Below are 17,395 nucleotides of genomic sequence, written 5' to 3'. Positions count from 1 at the left end.
CCAGGTTTTGCCATTTTATCCTCATTAATAATTGTTTACAAGCTCCCAAAATAATTCTAAACCTAATGTACCAACAAACCAATTTCAGTGTTCACTGGAGTCAAACCGAGTCCGACTTGCTTCAGTTACCACTGGCTAGAAGCCTGTTGGGCTGCCTCTAACCACAGTATTACAATATAAGAATTAAATACAGAGCTCGGCTCGCACCAGTCCTTGTTTTGGATATAATCACAGTCACAAGACGAAATTGGCAATGGTGTGGGTGGTTCTATTTTGCAGGGGCCATAACGATGTTACAGCCAGCTCTGTACATCTGGAATAGCTAATGTGCATTCCTTGGGAAGCATTAACTTCAGCTGAAACACAGCAGAAGCAGTGCAGTATTTCATGCTAACTCAGTCAATGCGAAAGGTTGCATGTTGCATTGGAGTGGGGAGCTTAGACACAGCTTTGTCACGGCTAAAATTTCCATCAGCATTTTCTTTGCTGCTCCTTCTTGGCCAAATATTGCTATGATTCACACTGTGACTTTGGGTCGCACACAGCAACAAGAAAGTAATTACAGTGATGGGGAACCATCATCCTGAAAGTGTTGCATGTCCGCTTTTACCCACTTAGGCCCTTTCTCAAATCACTTCACCATTTTATATATGCACAAACAGAGCGGCCATTGACCTTGCCCTTAATATTCTCAGCACTTTTCCCTCTCTTTGTAAAATTTGGTCTTACCAGCCTAGTCTCTTGGGCTGCTCTAAGCAGCTGGAAAAGACATTTTAAAGGACAGTGCGTGGATGGTGATGAGCTTACTGAAGGTTTGGCCCACAGAGCTCAGCGCTTCCCATTGCCTTTCATGGCTGCAATATCCACACCAAGGCATTACATCTGAGCAGCAGCCGAGCGGAAGGAGGAAAAAGCTGTGACAGAGCAGCTCCCACACATGCCCTTTCCTTTCACTCCTCTGTGAATGCAAATCATGATAAAGAAACTCCATTTCTCAAACAAGACCACATAACCCTCTATGAAGTTTTCTGAAACCAAAAGTGCACATGGATAACATCCCGGCCACGACGCTCTACCCGCGCCTTCCCACCAGAGGCAAGGCAGGTCATTCAGGTACAAAATGAGTACTGAAAGTAGCCAGGAGCTCACAAAAAAACCCATGGCCAAGGTTAAGGTCACTCTTTCCTTTTCTTGAGGGTCTGTGTATGTAGTGCTCCATCTGCATCCCCGCACGGGCTGCCGATGTGGCAGTAGTCACTGATATTAAAGTCAGCAGGAAACTGCACAAAGATACTCCCTAATATCCATGCAACCTCTTATGTCAGCACCATCAAAACAGTCTAAAGGAGTTAGATACACAGGGTGCATCTCACAAAGTAGCCCCCAAGGGTGGTCCTAAAGTCCAAGCCGTCCATACCTGCATGGGTCTAGCTATCAGAAAATCCCTGATGCCAGCTTTGTGATACTCATGCTGGTGTGCCCCAAGAGTAACATCACATGCACGTATACTTAAAGCAGTCCCCCCGGCACTCGCTTACGGGCAGTACTGAGTGGTCACAGGCCCCCAGTCATCCCATCTGCCTTCATGCTGACAGCCTGTGGCGGGGAAGATGACCAGGATCTGTCCTTACGGGGTCCTGCTTGCTGTAAGGTCAAGCAGGTTTGTAGGCATCTGGCTCCCACTGGCTACAGACCGGTCACCAGAGGCGATCTGGATGCCAGCTGCGAAACCCCCGAGGTGACTTTAAATTCAGGAACTATGCTGTGAATACGGCTTCCACATTCACCAAAGAAGAGCATTACCAGGCAAAGTTTGCTTTCTAAAAACATGCAGGTTCCTAAATTCTGCCTCAGACTTTAAAAAAAACACATGGGGCATATTTCCCTGTGTCTATTCTGAAACCCCTGCTTTCACAGTTACTTGTTGGCCATGTTCACACCTTTGTGTTTGCTTTTACAAACATTCATGTGTTTGCACTTTGCTATTATAAATGCCAGAAAAGCAATTACAATAATGTATACATTCATGGTTCACCTCACCATAAACCAGAAATGATACCACCCCAACTAAGTGCAACCAATATTCCTAAAAAAAAGCAATCTGTGTGAAAAACATCACCAGAAACCTGGAAAAAAAAAACCCACATTCATAAACGTTCCACAACAAGAAAAATGGGAATTACTTTCTTGGCTGTAAAAATCCAGAGAGAGGAGCCATTTCCTTCCTCTGGTAAGGCTATCTGAAAGTGTTTCCATGGAGCAAGCTGTGTGTCACGCACACAGAGATAAGACTTCTGCCTGATGCTTGGGGAGAATATGTACATAGCTATGGGGTTATGCTCACTGCTGAAGATACACAAGCAGAGATGCTTGCCAACTCCAAAAGTCTTGGAATATGAGAAAACAAACAAATGCTAGAACAAACAAATGCTTCTCTTCAGATTCCTTTCCAGGAAATGAACCACCCTGCAAATAAAACACCACAATTACCTTAACAACCAAAACTGTCTTCTGGAGGATGGAGAAAGCAAGCAACTAGAACAAACTGGAATCAGGTTGGACCAAGCTTCTCTACCTATAACTAGCATTTAAAGGCATCTTTTATATAAAGTCGTTATAACTTCCTCAGAAATCAACACACCTTAGCAAACATAACTGACATTTTAGGAAGTCAATTAAAAAGTTCTCACCAGTGAAGAAGGGCTCTTTCAAACTGAAGGGAGAGATTTCAGGAGGCATTTCAAGTCTCTCCTTTTAGTACATGGGAGCTCAGAAGTGCCACTGGCCATAGCACAGTGAGCTCTCCTTAAAGGCTCCAGAGAATTAATTTCTTCCTTACTTCCACTGAGCATCCAATAATGATATTTACATAGCTTTAATAAGGCAGCACATAAAACCTGACACCCTAATTTGGAACATAAAACCCCACAAAATATTTAAAAGGGAGTGCCCTGCGAAGGCGTAACACCTGTCACAAAAATCTCAACATGGGATCAAGCCTTCGGAGCTTATTCTTAACTGAACATGCAAAACTTTCCATTGACTTCGGCTGTCCAAAGCCTTCATGTAAGGAATGGGATCCCACCTCTGCCCCTTCTTGGAAAGATAACTGGGAGGCCGCATCTCAAACGTTACGGATCATTTTCTCCCACTGCCTGTATTTGAGACAGTTACGTCTTCTTGCTCTGTCACATGTCTCTGTTCCCGACAGCTTCTCAGACCTACTTCTTTTTTATACTCATCTGGGCTTCTGGGAACTGCACTGCTCCTAACTAGTTTGCAATATACTGCTGCAAGCCCTTTATTAGAGGCACACATGGCCCCTGTTATGATGAAAAATGCTTCTTTTTAAATGTGCACGTATACTGCTCTATCATCACTCGGTGATGGAGCCCACAAATCTTCAGCTTTGCCCTTCTACAGATTATGAAATAAAAGAGAGAAGACAAAAAAAAAATACATTCTCCGCTAGTCAGGAAGGGAACAACAGTGGGAACCAGATTCAAGAAAAATATACCCACAGGTGGATCTTTACAAAAGAACAACACAGAGGCATCTATCTGGGCTTCCTTTTGCGTGGTTTTTTTTTTTGTTGGTGGGGGGGTGGGGGGGTTAACAACCTTTGTTGTTGTTTTTTTCCAGGATGTATTTTAAATGATCATGGCTGTATTTCAACACTTAGGCCTTGAAATGAGTAAAAATTATCTTTCGGATGAGAAGCATTTGCACAGAGCACAGCTCAGACAAACAGCCACTGTCTCACACAGTCCAAAGAGGCAATAAATAGCACACTAGGGGAGGGATTTCTGACACCATGTATGCCACAATTAATCAGCTTTACAAGTTAGTTACCCCTACACATGCTTCAGAGTTCAAAATCACTCTTCTCTTCCCAACACCTCATTTACTAACACTGCCTTTATGCTTTTTAACTGCCCCATTCTCTGCCAACAACCCTTTCAAATCCGTCCCCCTGCACCTTCAGCCTTCTCCTGGGGAACCACCGAGCCCAGAGATAACACTCTTAGCTCTGCCTTCGCAATCTGGAGGTGCTACCAAGCTGTTCCTGCACTTTACAGGGCCTTTTGGTGAAGGGACAGGATGGGTGACACTTTTTTTCTTACCACCTACCGTTAGACAGCCAGGTAGCTGAAGAAGTTTCCCCCACTGATGGAGCATAGCAGGAGGCCATGGCCATCAGCTCTGCATCCTGTTTATCAGCTTCCAGCCTCAGGGCTTGTGACAACAAACTGGTACCAATCAGAGGAAGGACCTGTTTCCTTCAGAGACACAAGTCCATCCTGTGGCACCTTGACTTGCAGGTAGCCTACAGTTATTTCAAGGGCAACTGAGGCACACTTATTTTTATAATTCAGTAGCCCTTGCTTTGGTGTCACATCAGCAGTTTCGGCTGACCCTGTACCCATGGTGTGCTGCCTCTGGAATTACAAGAGCTCTTACTGATGGACTCAACATTAACAGGTTGCCTGTAACGAGAGGGAGCTTCCAAGCATACATGGAAAAGTGTGTGAACACTTTTCAGCCAGTGGACGTGGCAGAGCATACTGCCAAGTCACAGCAAAATGTGGGCAGAATCACAACAAAAAATTCACCTGCCTCCCTTCTCTCCCTTGCTTTGGTACTCAACTCCACCCTGAACTTGTCCCCAGTGGATGTCCTGCCCCTGATGGCAGTAGGACCATAAGCTGAACACTTGCAATGGCCCGGGCTCTACCTTACAAAAGGTAGAATCCTGATTTCTGAAATCACCTGTTCCTCTACAACAGAGACTAAAACCCAACATGTTTAAGCTTCACACAGCATCCTACTCCACTGCGGTGTGAAGGGCTGGCCAAGAGAGTTGTAAGGTTGGGGCCATGACAGCCTTTCCCCATTGCAGTCTTTATCCTGCAAGCTTAGCCCTGTGGCACAAGCGAGCAATTCCTCTATGGCAATTCCTTCACCTTTCCCACAAGGAGGGCTACTCACGTGGCCATGCTGATCCAGCTCATTGTTGGTGAGTTTGACTTTTTCAAAGGACACCATCTGCTTCAGCAGTTGTTCTCCTGTGAACGGGGAGTCAGGGTGCACGTACAACCTAAAAAACACAGGGGAAAGGCCTGCTCATAAAAAAATCTCACCTCTTGACTTGTGCGTGGGCACCACTTCCATATGAAATCAAAAAGCCCGTAATATCTTGCTTTTTGGGATATGCAGTGTTTTCACGGACATGGATTTCCTGAGAGCTTAGGGTAATACAGAGCTGCTACTTGAACAAGACACGCACAATCTCCCCCAAATTAATGAACGCCTGAAATACGACCATTAATGAAAGACAGTAAAGCAGATGACTTGTGTTGTTTAATTCAGTGGAACGTAATGAAGAATCCCATGTCCAAGTGCTAGATTGCTCTCTAACCATACCTATTATTTTATCTAGTTATCTGAAATGGAGACATTAACTAACATTCACTGTTGTGTCTTTTCCCAAATGAAAAATTGATCATGTCTTTCCCCACAGCTGTACTAACAAGCACTTAAAATAACAATGACTACAGCTCCAAGAGAAAAAACATGGTGTCATTAGAGAGATAATGGGGGAATGTAGATAAAAATGCATTTTTCTTTATATGTAACATTAAGCCGTGATAATGATTTTAACCTGCACTCGATCACACGTTAGCTGTGGTGACGTCTGTTTATAAGAGGTTGAAGGCTGCAGTCCAGCACAGTGGTCTGACATGAAAAAATTAATTGCAGCTCTGTAATTAACAATCCACCACTTGGGAAATTAAGCAGAAGAAAAGGAAGCACAGAAGACATGTAGATACAATGATATATACATTATGACTAGACTAATTACAAGTGCCAGGCTATTTAAAAACAATTATTTTATAGGTTTAATGTGTTGTTTAAAATTATTTAACTCAAACGTTCTTACGTGATAGTGAATTAAGAGCTGAACTAGACCTTCAGCTTGTGCAAACCAGACCTGCTCGGCTTCTGTCAGTGTTGGTTATCACTCACTGAGGGCCGGACTCTCATTTTGGGTGATGCCTTTGGCCACATGGGTGGATTTCTTCCATTAGATGGGTGGGGCAACACTGAGATGCCGGGTTAGAAAGATAAACATTTTTTGTTGTTGTTGAGCTACGATTTTGGTTAGGCAAGAGGAGAATGGAAAAACCACTAAACAATGGGGCGTAACTCTCTGATAGACTACACTGATCCCTAATCAAGGAATGCCTGTACAGAAGACTCTGGGGAACACAGCTCTGTTGCGCAAAGAGGAAGGTGATTTGATCTTGCACTCTATCCATTTTTGCCAGCAGAATCCCCAAGACACAGTGAAACTGAAGTTTTACCATCACAGCTCACTTCAGGTGTGCAGGATGTTTTCCTTACATTGATCCGAAGCACAGCTTGGCTGGTATAGCTATGTCCACAGGAGGGATGCTGAGCCAGGGTTTCGGTGGCAATAAAATATTCCTAGCATACAGGCGTCCTCATTGCTATCAACTGTGCTGACTGCGCTGCAAGGCTTATGAAAAAATTATTATGTGTCTGAAAACCCAAGACTTGGAATCCTGATATGTCAAAAGAATTTTACTTCTCATGAAAATTAACTTTGCCCTCCTGTGAACATCTCAATCTTTAGAGCCCTGAATTAGCAAAGGAAAAATAAAACCAGTCCCAAACATGTCCTGCAACTTTTCAGCCAGCCTGGTGATTTTTTGCTTTTTTAAACGGAGCCTGACTCCTAATTTTCTATGTCTGGATAGCTAGTAATGTTTACTGTGATCACATAGTGTCAGGCTCAGCAAGGTTTGGCTAATTGGGACCAAAAAGCCAAACTATTTCAAATATGTGCTGGGGAATGAGTAAAAATCTTCATGTGTCTAGAAGCTCAGCACAATTGTTTTACACCATAGCCAGTTAATGCTTGGCGCTGCTTTCAGACTATGAAGTGCCTGGATGTTAGCAGAGGGCTAACAGGAAAGTCACTGAAGGATGGGCACCTGAATATCTGTTTCATAAATGTATGAACAGACCCTTGCTTTTCTTTACTGATTTGTTACACGCCATCTATCCCACTGCAACATGTGACTCCACCTGGTGAGCTACACCTATCCACACACTTCTACAGCCTGAGCCTGTACACCCTGGAGAAGGGGGTTGAAAACTAGACATACTGCCCTCTGAAGTAGAAGTAGTCAATGAGACCACGAGCACGCACGAGCAAACGGGTTAGAGAAATAAACGTGCACATTCCAGTGCGGCACACAAGGCTCCCCCAGAAGTTCGCGCGGGCTCTGCTGCATAAGGCCAGCCAGATGCGAGGGGCTGCTCGCTTCAGTTCACAAAGGCTTTAAGAGCCATATTTGGATGTGAATTTGCTCCACAGTATATAATGTTTCATGATATATGCAAGGTTTGAGTACTGCTTCCTTCTTGCATATTTTGGAATGCAACACCGCTCTCCTAGTTAGTTTTAACAGTTGGTCTGGTCCTACAAGCCCTGTGCGTGCTGCTTTTAATTACCTTAATGTCTCAAATAATTTGCAAAATATAATACCTTTAAAGGTTTCCTACCTTGAGTTCTCTATAAGTGTGTAAACACTAACTTTATTAAACAAATTATTGTAGCCAGGTAAAGAACGATTAAAAATTTTTAAAATAACCCAGACTTTTGAGTGAAAGAAAGGAGGTGAAAAGGGTAGAAGAGCGAATAAAGGTACATGCTGAAACTTATTAAACTGATGTTTCACACAGTCTTAGCAATTTGGAAGAACAAACATGAAATACCACACAGGAATTCTATCCCCAGATGGCACTTTAGAAGATTTACAAAAGACTCTCTGAAAAGTATTTTTATTTAAGTGTTTGTTGCAACACAAACTTGTCTTAAAAGTTGACAGCAGGAAGACAGGGATAAAACTGTTTTTTGTAGAAAGTTCCCTGAAGGGCTAATCTTTCAAACAGAATCACAGCATACTTATTAATTTGGTGGGGGAAAAAAAAAAGCTGTCTTAGCATTGAAAGTTATTTTTATGATGGAAAGAGCAAATCACCTGAGGAGTTCAATCCTGCAAAGTCTTGCACCCGTGCACAACGTGGCTCCTGAATCCTGAATAATCCCCCTGATGCGGTTGTGCCTATGCAGATGCGGGCAGTGATGTGCGCGGGGAGTTAACACCTTGGTACTAGCACCCAGACGCTAAGCATGCCTACACGCCTCGCTGACACTTCTCAAGCAAGGAGCGCTAAACCCATGTGTTTAGAGGACAAGAAATCACGAGTGATAAGTTCATTAAGGGCTCTTGTTACTAGAGCAGGACCAAACCCGTTTTGCAGTGGGAGGAGTACTACTTTTAATCTGTTTGAGCAAGACTGAGACTTCCCATCTCAAAAAGATCCATTAACACTCCAGAAAAAGCACTAGTAATGCAAACATCAGCACACTGAACCACTTGACATCCTTTTTTCTCACCAAAGGAGCAAAAGAAGCAGAAAATACGTAAATGTATGTGCAAGTACTGTTCATACAAAGGACAATTAATCTGTGCCTGTGCTATGATCACTGGTCTTTTGGCTAAGCATCCCGAAAACTAAACAGGAAAGGTACATGTTTGCACATAGGGGCAAAACATCCTGAAAATGAAACAGCACAGGTACACATTTACACCCAGGGCACTGACTCGATGAGGACCTTAAAGAGCTACCAGAGTATGATGATGATAATAAATATTAAACTCCAAGAAGGTTTGACCCCAGCTCTAAAACAGTCAGTAGGAGCAGTTGCTAATTATTCCAAGGATCAACCACTTGTCTTATACCCTTGTATTTTCTCATTGAACAAGTCTATGCCAGATAGTGTGAATTAGCTGTCTATTTAAAGGTATCCCAAAAGGCTCATGAACAAAGAAATAAGAAGGGGACAACCCTGCCTTAAAACTATTTCTGTCCTTCCCTTATTTCTTCTTTTGGTGCTGACTCTTTTGGAGCAGGATCCGTGTTTTTCCCTTGGGTTTTGATCAGTGCCCATTACAATACGTCAAATGAAGCCCTCAGACGTTAACCACATCGCAAGAAGGAGTTTTTGGCCATGAAAACAAAGCCGACATAACTCCTAGGTTGCTGTCTTTAATCACAGCTTCTCTGCATGCGCTTTTTATTTGTTTACTTCCTTGAGCCGCCTTCCAGAGATCAGCAGTCAGCAAGATTTCAGTCAAACTATTTATGTGAGGAAAGCGTGCAGGATTTGGTCCCTATACTCACACACACACACACAAATGCACTTCCATTTCTTGCGTTTCACTTCTAATTTCTGACTCTGTAATAAGCAAGTATTTAACCCCGGGCTAAGCCACCTGGAGCGGATCTGTGTGCCTGCACAGAGCCCTCCACAAAAAGTTTCTTTCAAGCCAGAGAGGCATCCACGTTATTTCCATATCTCCGGCTCTGACTCAGCAAAGCCGTTCGACATGTGCTTCAGCCTCACTGGACTTGGGGACTTCAGTAGGCACACACTGAAGTGCTGAGTACGATGAAGTGTGGATCTCCGCTGAAGTGCACTCCTACCATACAGCCTAGTGCTGTAGCCTCAGCTTCCCAATGCTGAAAGGAGCCAGTCATTAATTACATTAATGGAATGATTTTAGAAATTAATTTTCTACAGTATTTTGTTTCTGTGTAGAAAAGCGGGGGGGGGGGGGGGGGGGGAGGGGATTTACTTGATTTTTTCCTAACATCTCAGAAAATGTCATGATTTCTTAACAACAACAACAACAAAAAAAATCAATCTCTGTGCTGCAGAACTGATCCATACTTTGCCTGCTGACTAAGAGCAAGAATAAAATTATTGGTTAGCAAATGTTGGATATGTTATCAAGAAATAATATCTTTTCAAGCATAAACAGCACAGTACTCTAATGCAGTATTCCTACTTAGACTTGGCTGGTGGTGCTTGGATTGCATTAAATTATGAAGTCAAACACCGGGGGGGTCAAACCCAAGAGACAAATAATATTTTTTTTTTAAAGCTTTCTTATCTGAATTGAGGCAAGTCGTTTATATATATGCATATATGTATTTATATATAAATATAAATATATATATAAATATATAAAAGCCTTTAGCCAAATCCTGCATGCCTTGGAACATTCGGTATAAAACAAACCTCAAGCAGAGATCTGAGGCCCGATTCTGCATCACAGAAAATCAGAGCTTTGCAACCAACTTTGTTAAGCATAGGCTCAAAGTCTCAGAGCGCAGTTTGCAAACAGCATGAAAAGATTAATAGCACTTATTTCTTGAAGGAAAAGAAAATTAAGTAAAGAAAATAAAAGAAAGACCGGCAGTAAAATCTACAAACCTTGCAGGGAGTGGAGGGTCAGCTTTTCCAGCCACTAGCCAGGAAGACCTGTGATAGGCATATCTATATCTTTTATTGTCCACGGGAACTATATCCATTAACACAATGTACTTGGCTTCAGGATCCACCCCCGAGAAGGAAACCCTGATCGTAGGAAACATTCTCCTGAAACAAAGGTAAATCAGAAAATAAATACGTGGATGGAGAAAAGAAATGAGAGCTTCTGAAAAGCGGCTAAAAGAAAGAATTATATTTAAACCACCTGAAAAAAAAATGTAAAGCATCTATCGATTCTGCTTCCGCTGGATAGAAGTTAAATCCCGTGTATCTCTAATACGCACAGAAAATGCGTCTTGAAATCAGAACGATTTTTTGTAAGAAAAAGAAAAAAGCGTGAAAGTAAGAAGGGAGACACGTACGTTTGCCTGTTAGTTAAAAGTACACAACGATTTCAGAAAATAGTTGCACCTAAGGTACATAAGTCCTTAGAAGCAGGGATTTATTTTTTTTTTAATGGGATCCATACTAGCGTTAGGGAAATATTGCAGAAATAATTTCCGTTAATAATCTCACATATTTTAGACGCATGTTCTCTTAAGCCTGCTCACGATATTTCTGAGGGGAATTTTCAAAACTAAACTTTCCTTTCTTCACTTAAATTTTGACAAAAACGCAACTTTAAAATGCAAGGGTTTGCCGTAGTCGAGAAATAAATAACTTTAAACGGTTTAAAATTCTAAACTTCGATTTGCAGATTTTATACGTACTTTTTGAAGTTATTTTTTTAAACACAGGCGGGTAGAGCTGTCTTGTTAGAAAAAAAATCATCAGGGACCTACATTAATGACAAGTAACTCTGGGGATTACAAAACCCGACAAGACATTCGGCTCCTCCGGACTGCGTTTTACTGACCCAAACCCCAAAGCCTCACTGAAGAAACGGCATGGTTTGAGGTGACGAGAAAGCCTGGGATTCTTTTGCACATTATTGGCGGCAGCGAGAAAAACCAAACCAAACCAAGCCCTGCCTGAACTACTTCCCCACGACCCCACATTTCCCTGTGCCTGTACCAATCCAGCCCCGCAAAATCACTGCGCCGCACGAAAGAGCTGTTACAGCCACAGACAAAATTATTAGGGGAACAAGATTTCTACCCCGTCCCCGGAACCCCCCAGTGTGATTTCAGCCGCGCCGGACTTCGCCTTCCTCCTCCTCCTCCTCCTCCTCCTAGCCCATCCGTGCTGCTCTCCTGAAATAAAACTACGGGGTTTTGTTTATCTTGCCTTTTTTTTTCCTCCCTCCCGCCGCCAAAGCCACTTTTAGGCAGCTGCCCGGAGGGACCCCGGGACTGCCCAGCCTTACCTCCCGGATTTGGTGATGATCATCTCGGTGCCTAGTTCATGAAACTTGTCCCAGAGCTCCTTGGTCTCCAGGCTGCAGGAGATTTTGGCCATCTCCTCGCTGGGGATGATGGGGGTGGTGGGGATGAGGGGCTCGGTGCACAGGGACGAAGGGCTGGTGCTAAAGTCCCCGTGAGGGTCCAGGCTGGACAAGTCACTCAAAGGCTGGGCGCAAGAGGATTTCTCAACGAATTGTTCTGCAGGATTTGGGAGCGGGGGGGAAGGAAAGAGAGAGGGGATTGAGCCAGGACGGGGCGACCGCCGAGAAAAAATATTTTCCAGAAGGGGAAAAAAAAAAAAAAAAAAAGGCACTTCTCCTTCAGCTGCCCCCCCCGTGGTCCAGCACACCCCCAGATCCGCGCTGTTTCTTAGCCGTCAGCTCATCTTTTAAGGGCAGGGGTGGTGTTTTTCGGAGATTAGCTCCGGGAAGAGCCCGGAGCGGTGCCTCTCCCCGAAGGCTCCCGGGGGGCGATGCTCGTGGGGCGGCTGGGCCCAGGCCGCACCGCCGCCCGGCTGTTACCCCCTCCGCAGGGCGCGGAAGGGCGGGCCGGGTCGTGGGTGCCCCCCGCTAACCGGGGGTTTTCAGGGAAAGGTCACTAATTCCCATTAAAACGGGAGCGCTCGGCTCCGGGGTCACGCTGGGGCAGCGCGGGCGGCTGCTCCCAAACTGCGCCCTGGCGGAGCGCGTAACCCAGACAGAGCCCGAGCGCGGCCGCGCAGGTTCCGCGCTTCCTCCGCGGGGGAGCTCGCTCCTAATATTAACCCAAGGCCTGGCGAGGACTCACCGGCCCGGAAAGCCGTGTGTGCCCAGCCTCCCGGCTGGTTTGCTGAGGCTGAACGCTCTCCGCTGGAGAATCGGGCTGCGCGGGAGCTGCGCGGGGGCGCGGGATGCGCGGGGGCGGTGGCTGCCGCCGGCGCTCGTCACCCCTTGCAAGCTCCGGAAGGCTTTGGGAGCTTCAGCGCCTCCGCCGGGAGCTTGAGCCAAGGAGGGCACGGGAGGGAGCGGGGCGGCGGGGTCTTTGCCCCGGCCCCGGGATGCGGCGACCCATCTGCCGCCAAGAACCGGGAGGCGCCCGAAGGCGCCCTGCCCCTGCGGGGGAAGAGCTCGCCCAGGTCTCCGGGTAATAAAAACCGAGTTATACAGGCAGTCGTTTCCCTTCGATTTCTAATCGAATGGCGTGGGGCAGTGTGTTTAAAAAAAATATGTGAAATTAATTGAGCGAGCGTTTTCAGGAAAAAAAAAAACCAAACAAAAATAAAAGCGGCAAGTTAGCTAGTTTTAACACAGGACCGTGAAAATACGACAAACGGGAATACTACGACATTCCCGGCCTAGACTGAAAAATAAAGTTTACAATGAATCCCTGTGAAATCTATTGAGTCATTTGATCAGATGGAGCTGCCTTTTCCAAATTCCTTTAAGCTCCACTGTAATGTTGTTCATTGGCACCCTGAAAGCTTAATACACTATTATTATTATTTTGTAGTTTTCTGCGACGTCTTGGAGACATGCAAGGACCACAAGCCGCAGAAACTGCCAGGGAGGAGGGGAAGATGCTGATGCTTTTTAGAAGCCGTCGAGAATCTGAATCGAGGCGACCGAATAGAAGCGAAATCGCTTACCGGAAAATCGCGAGGAATCGCTATTAAAAAATCCTCCCGGTCGATGTAGAGTGTAAGAGTCTGCATGAGCCTACACCGAGTAGCTGTGGAGCGAAGGGATTTTCGGGTCTAGGTACAAGTTTTACCACCCCTTGTAAGCCTAGGCACGACACCGGAGATTCTCTTATTTGACTTCAAAAACATAGATGATTTGCAATAAATATTTAAGAGGTTTATTTCGTACCAGCGAAGAGAAATATAACTACCTCAGGGTGCGAAATTATTCTCCGAATGGCCAAGCTGGATAAATAGACGGCGTAATTTTAAGCTGGAGGAATTTAGGAAATAGTTTGTGCTGTAAAGAGCCTCGCCTGAAAACGGCGGTGGGTGTTGAGGGGACTTAACTGGCTTTCGCGGTGAGTTTTTCCTTCTGCAAGGGAAGCCTCGGGGCCGGGGGAACCCGCCGCCGCCTGACCCGGCCGCCGGAGCCTTGAGGAAGGCGAGCCTCAGCGGAAAGCGGGCTCCGCCGGGGACAGACAGACGGACGGACGGGAGCCCCGCGCCCCGCGGACCACCCTCGTCCCCACTCACCCAACGGCTTGATGGTGCTCTCGGGTGACTCCTTGTCCTTGGAGCTGCCGCTCGACATGAGGGCGGCGATGGAGAAGGCGTTGGCCCGGGAGGAGAGCTGCGGCTTGGGGGGCGGCGTGTACTCCATGGCCACCCGGCGGAGACGGGCAGGGCTGGGCTGGGCTGGGCTCGGCGGTGCCCGGGCCGGGCGCGGGAGCGGAGCGGGGACAGCGGGCGGGATGAAGGCGCTCTGCGCCGGGCGCTGGGCGCTCCCCCGCCTTAACGCGGGGCCGCGGAGATCCTATCGGCCAGCGGCCAATCGGCGGCGGGACACGTCAAGGGCCCCGGCCCGGCGGCGGAGGGGGCGGAGGCGGGCAGGAGGAGGAGGAGGAGGAGGAGGAGGAGGAGGAGGAGGAGGAGGAAGAAGAAGAAGAAGGAGGAGGAGGAGGAGGAGGAGGAGGAGGAGGGGTGGGGAGGGGAGGGGAGGGGAGGGGAGGGGAGGGGAGGGGAGGGGAGGGTTCCGCCCGCCCGCGGGGTGGGCAGGGGGCGGCCGGCCCCCGGGAGAGCTCCCTGTCGCCGCCGCTCCCCCTTCGGGCAACCCAGCCCCGCTCCCCGCCGAGGCCCCGGGATGCGGGAGCGGTTCGGGGCGCGCCGCCCACCCCTCCGACCCGGGGCGGGGGGGGGCACGTCACACGGCCAGGGATGCTCCCGAGAAGCTCCCGAGGCTGCTGGCCTTGTCGAGGCAAGAATCAGTGGAGAGATGGTCGAAAGGAGGAAAAGCTTTCCCTTTTTTTCTTTTTCGTCTGCGTGTCAATTTTCTATTTTAAATTCAAATTTTTACAAGGCGACAGCTTTTAAAGCAGCCGTTTCGTCGTTGTTTGTCTTCTGCTGGGACAGAAGGTTACTTAAGGCTGATCGGGCACTTGGTTTTTCTGCACCGGCTCCCAAATATTGTCGTCCCAGTCAGATGTACTCGCCCCCACCAACGCCAGGTGAGACCCTGGCTGGGTTCCCGTCCCAGCCAGCCCAGTGCGTGGGCCACTGCTCGCAGTTTTCTTCAACTCCGTTTCATTGGCTCCACCAAACTAGATGGTATTGATCAAGCGCATAAGACAGAGAAAACCAGGACGGGCCGATGGTGCCAACGAGCAGATTATCCCAAGACAGCGATTTAAGTCAATTACTCACCGCTGCTCTTTTAGACATATCATGCAAGCACCTTCTGTAAATACAAGAGCGGACAACCTAACTAAAGTCCTTTAAATAAAAAGAGGACTGAAAAGATTCGCTTGCTAAAACGACTGAAAAGGACACGCAATTTTTAATTTTTTACTGAAGTGCCAACTTCTAAACTCAAAGCAGAATCCCAGAAACTTTTAATACGCAGGCTTATGCCAAGAGACATACCGCTAGAAGGACTCCCCGCGGTCAGGTACAGATCTGTGCCACTCCTGTTCCTGCCGAACTTAATGAATTTATACAGAGAAACAGTGATTCGAGTCACTCTGGCCGCCCGCTGCAGTCGCAGCCAGGGAAGTGGGCAACACACACAGTGCCTTAGCACCTTAAAATGAACGAGAACCAACAGAGCTTTGCCCTTTTATCAGCTGAAATTGCCTATAGATTATATAGGTAGAATAGATAGAATAGAATAGAATAGAAAGATATGTATGCTATCGCGAACAGGACGCGTATTTAGAAGCGCCTGAAACGTTTGGCAGAGGGCTAAGGATTTCGGTGTGGCCCAAGGTGATCTGGGGGTTCCCGGCCTTGTCTAAGGGGGTAAGGGGGGCAGACGAAAAGCCCGGCCCGGGGCCGGCCGGGGAGCCAGGAGACCCTGCAGCGGCGAGGTCGGCTCACGAAGCGTCGCCTCTCGCTATGGAGAAAACGAGACGAACGATTGCCCCGACATCAATCTCAAGAAAACAAACAAACGAATAAAAAGAGTCCCCACATCGCTTTACCGCTTTACTCCGAGGGAGATCCCTCCTTTTAACAGCGTGGGTTCCCTGCGGGACAGCCCCGCTCCTGGGGCCGCTCCCGGGGGGCGGCGGTGGGACGGGGGTCCCGGGGCGACGGCCCTGCGCTCCCCTGGTCTGGCCTGAAAAGCAGGGTCCGGCCTGCCTGAAAAGAAAGACAAGGGAGTGAACAAATAGCCCGTGGAATTATTTTCTTCACCCTTCCTGTGGTGGTGGTGGGGATTCCCAGGTCCCCTTCGGTTTCCTACCTCATCTGGGCGCCGCGCAAATAAGGACAATAAAAAAAAAAAAACAAGCCTCCGTCAAAGTAACAGCGCAGATCCTGCGAAAAATCCCTCTCCCTTTCTGTCTGCTTATCTCCGTCCCCGGGCAGCCGGGCGATACCGTACCTGTCCCTAGCAGGGGCTGCTCCCGGCGTGCCCGGCCCGTCGGGGCTCAGGGGAGGGGGCCGACGGGTGGCGGCGAATATTTCAGTGCCGACAGCGCCTGGCTGGAAAACACCGCGATGCGGGGATCGGCTCAGTCCCGGGAGCTACGGCAGCCCCCGGACCCCTTTCTACTTTTCCTGGCCGCGGGATTTCCAGCCCCGCGGGGTGACCGGTCACTGCCTTTAGCCGGGGGTGAAGGGCTCGGCCCCGGCCCGGGATCGCGGCGCGGCCGTGGAGCGGGAACGGGGCTGGCCATCGCCGCCGGGCAGGGGGCTGCTCCCCTGGGAGAGGGTCCGGCCTCGGGGACGTGCGGGTCCCCGCTCGTACCTTGGACATCCAACACCCCGGTGGAAAGAAAGCGGGGGCTTCGTTTTATTTTATTTTAACCGGGGTCCGTCCACACGGGATGGCTCGTGTTTGCTCAGTTAAGCCATGCGAGCTTTCGCTCTATCCCACGAGGACCCTTATTTTCTTAGTTTTCCCCTCGCTCCGCCTCCGATAAGGAAAGGAGCCTTGTCTAGACGCCCAGAGCCCCCTCCTCCCCCGTGGGCAAGGAACGTGGTTCGGCTCCGGCCGTCTAATCCTCGCTGCCTCTCCCTCCCCCGCCAGGGCCGAGCCGGGGAGACAAGCGGGTCCTGGGTCCCGAGTGGGGAAGGGGAGAGAGCCCAGCTCTGCTGGGCTGCTCTGCCGCCCCTGCCCGTGGCCCGTGGGAGGCTTTCAGAGACGGGGGGTGTCGGAGGGACAGCCCGCTGCCCCAGTGCTCGTGGTCCCCCTCTGCTTTCCCAGCCGAGGGGGTGTCATGATTAAAGCCCCGGGCGCCCTTCCCGGGGGGTGCAGCTGGAGCAGCCGGTCCCTGCCGCCCTTCCCACCGCCTGCCCCCGCTGCAGCCCGGCACAGAGCGGCTGTCCCCGCTGCACCGACCCGACGGCAGAGCTACAAACCCTGCTGCATCCCAGCGGGGCGGTTGCCTTCTATGAACCCGTTTACATTAAATCCTTCGTTATTTCTTTATCCGTGTGTAAAGAACACGCCACCCACAC

General features: G+C 48.3%; 1 protein-coding gene across 1 annotated transcript in view; it reads right to left on the bottom strand.

Annotated features, from left to right (window-relative positions):
• The window catches only part of TBX20 (T-box transcription factor 20), a 39,587-nt gene extending 25,302 nt beyond the window's left edge, over positions 1-14,285 (bottom strand). The window contains exons 1-4 of the mRNA XM_075083598.1: positions 13,970-14,285; positions 11,739-11,973; positions 10,376-10,540; positions 4,990-5,098 (exon numbers count right to left, since the gene is read on the bottom strand). Coding sequence (XP_074939699.1) covers positions 4,990-5,098; positions 10,376-10,540; positions 11,739-11,973; positions 13,970-14,096 — 636 coding nt within the window. The 5' untranslated portion in view covers positions 14,097-14,285. The remainder of the gene's footprint in view (positions 1-4,989; positions 5,099-10,375; positions 10,541-11,738; positions 11,974-13,969) is intronic.
• Between the last annotated feature and the right edge of the window lie 3,110 nt (positions 14,286-17,395).

Source organism: Phalacrocorax aristotelis, chromosome 2 (assembly GCF_949628215.1).
Source record: "Phalacrocorax aristotelis chromosome 2, bGulAri2.1, whole genome shotgun sequence".
Lineage (NCBI taxonomy): Eukaryota > Metazoa > Chordata > Aves > Suliformes > Phalacrocoracidae > Phalacrocorax > Phalacrocorax aristotelis.
The sequence above is the reverse complement of the archived record's forward strand: the minus strand, read 5'-3'. Positions and strand labels throughout refer to the sequence as shown.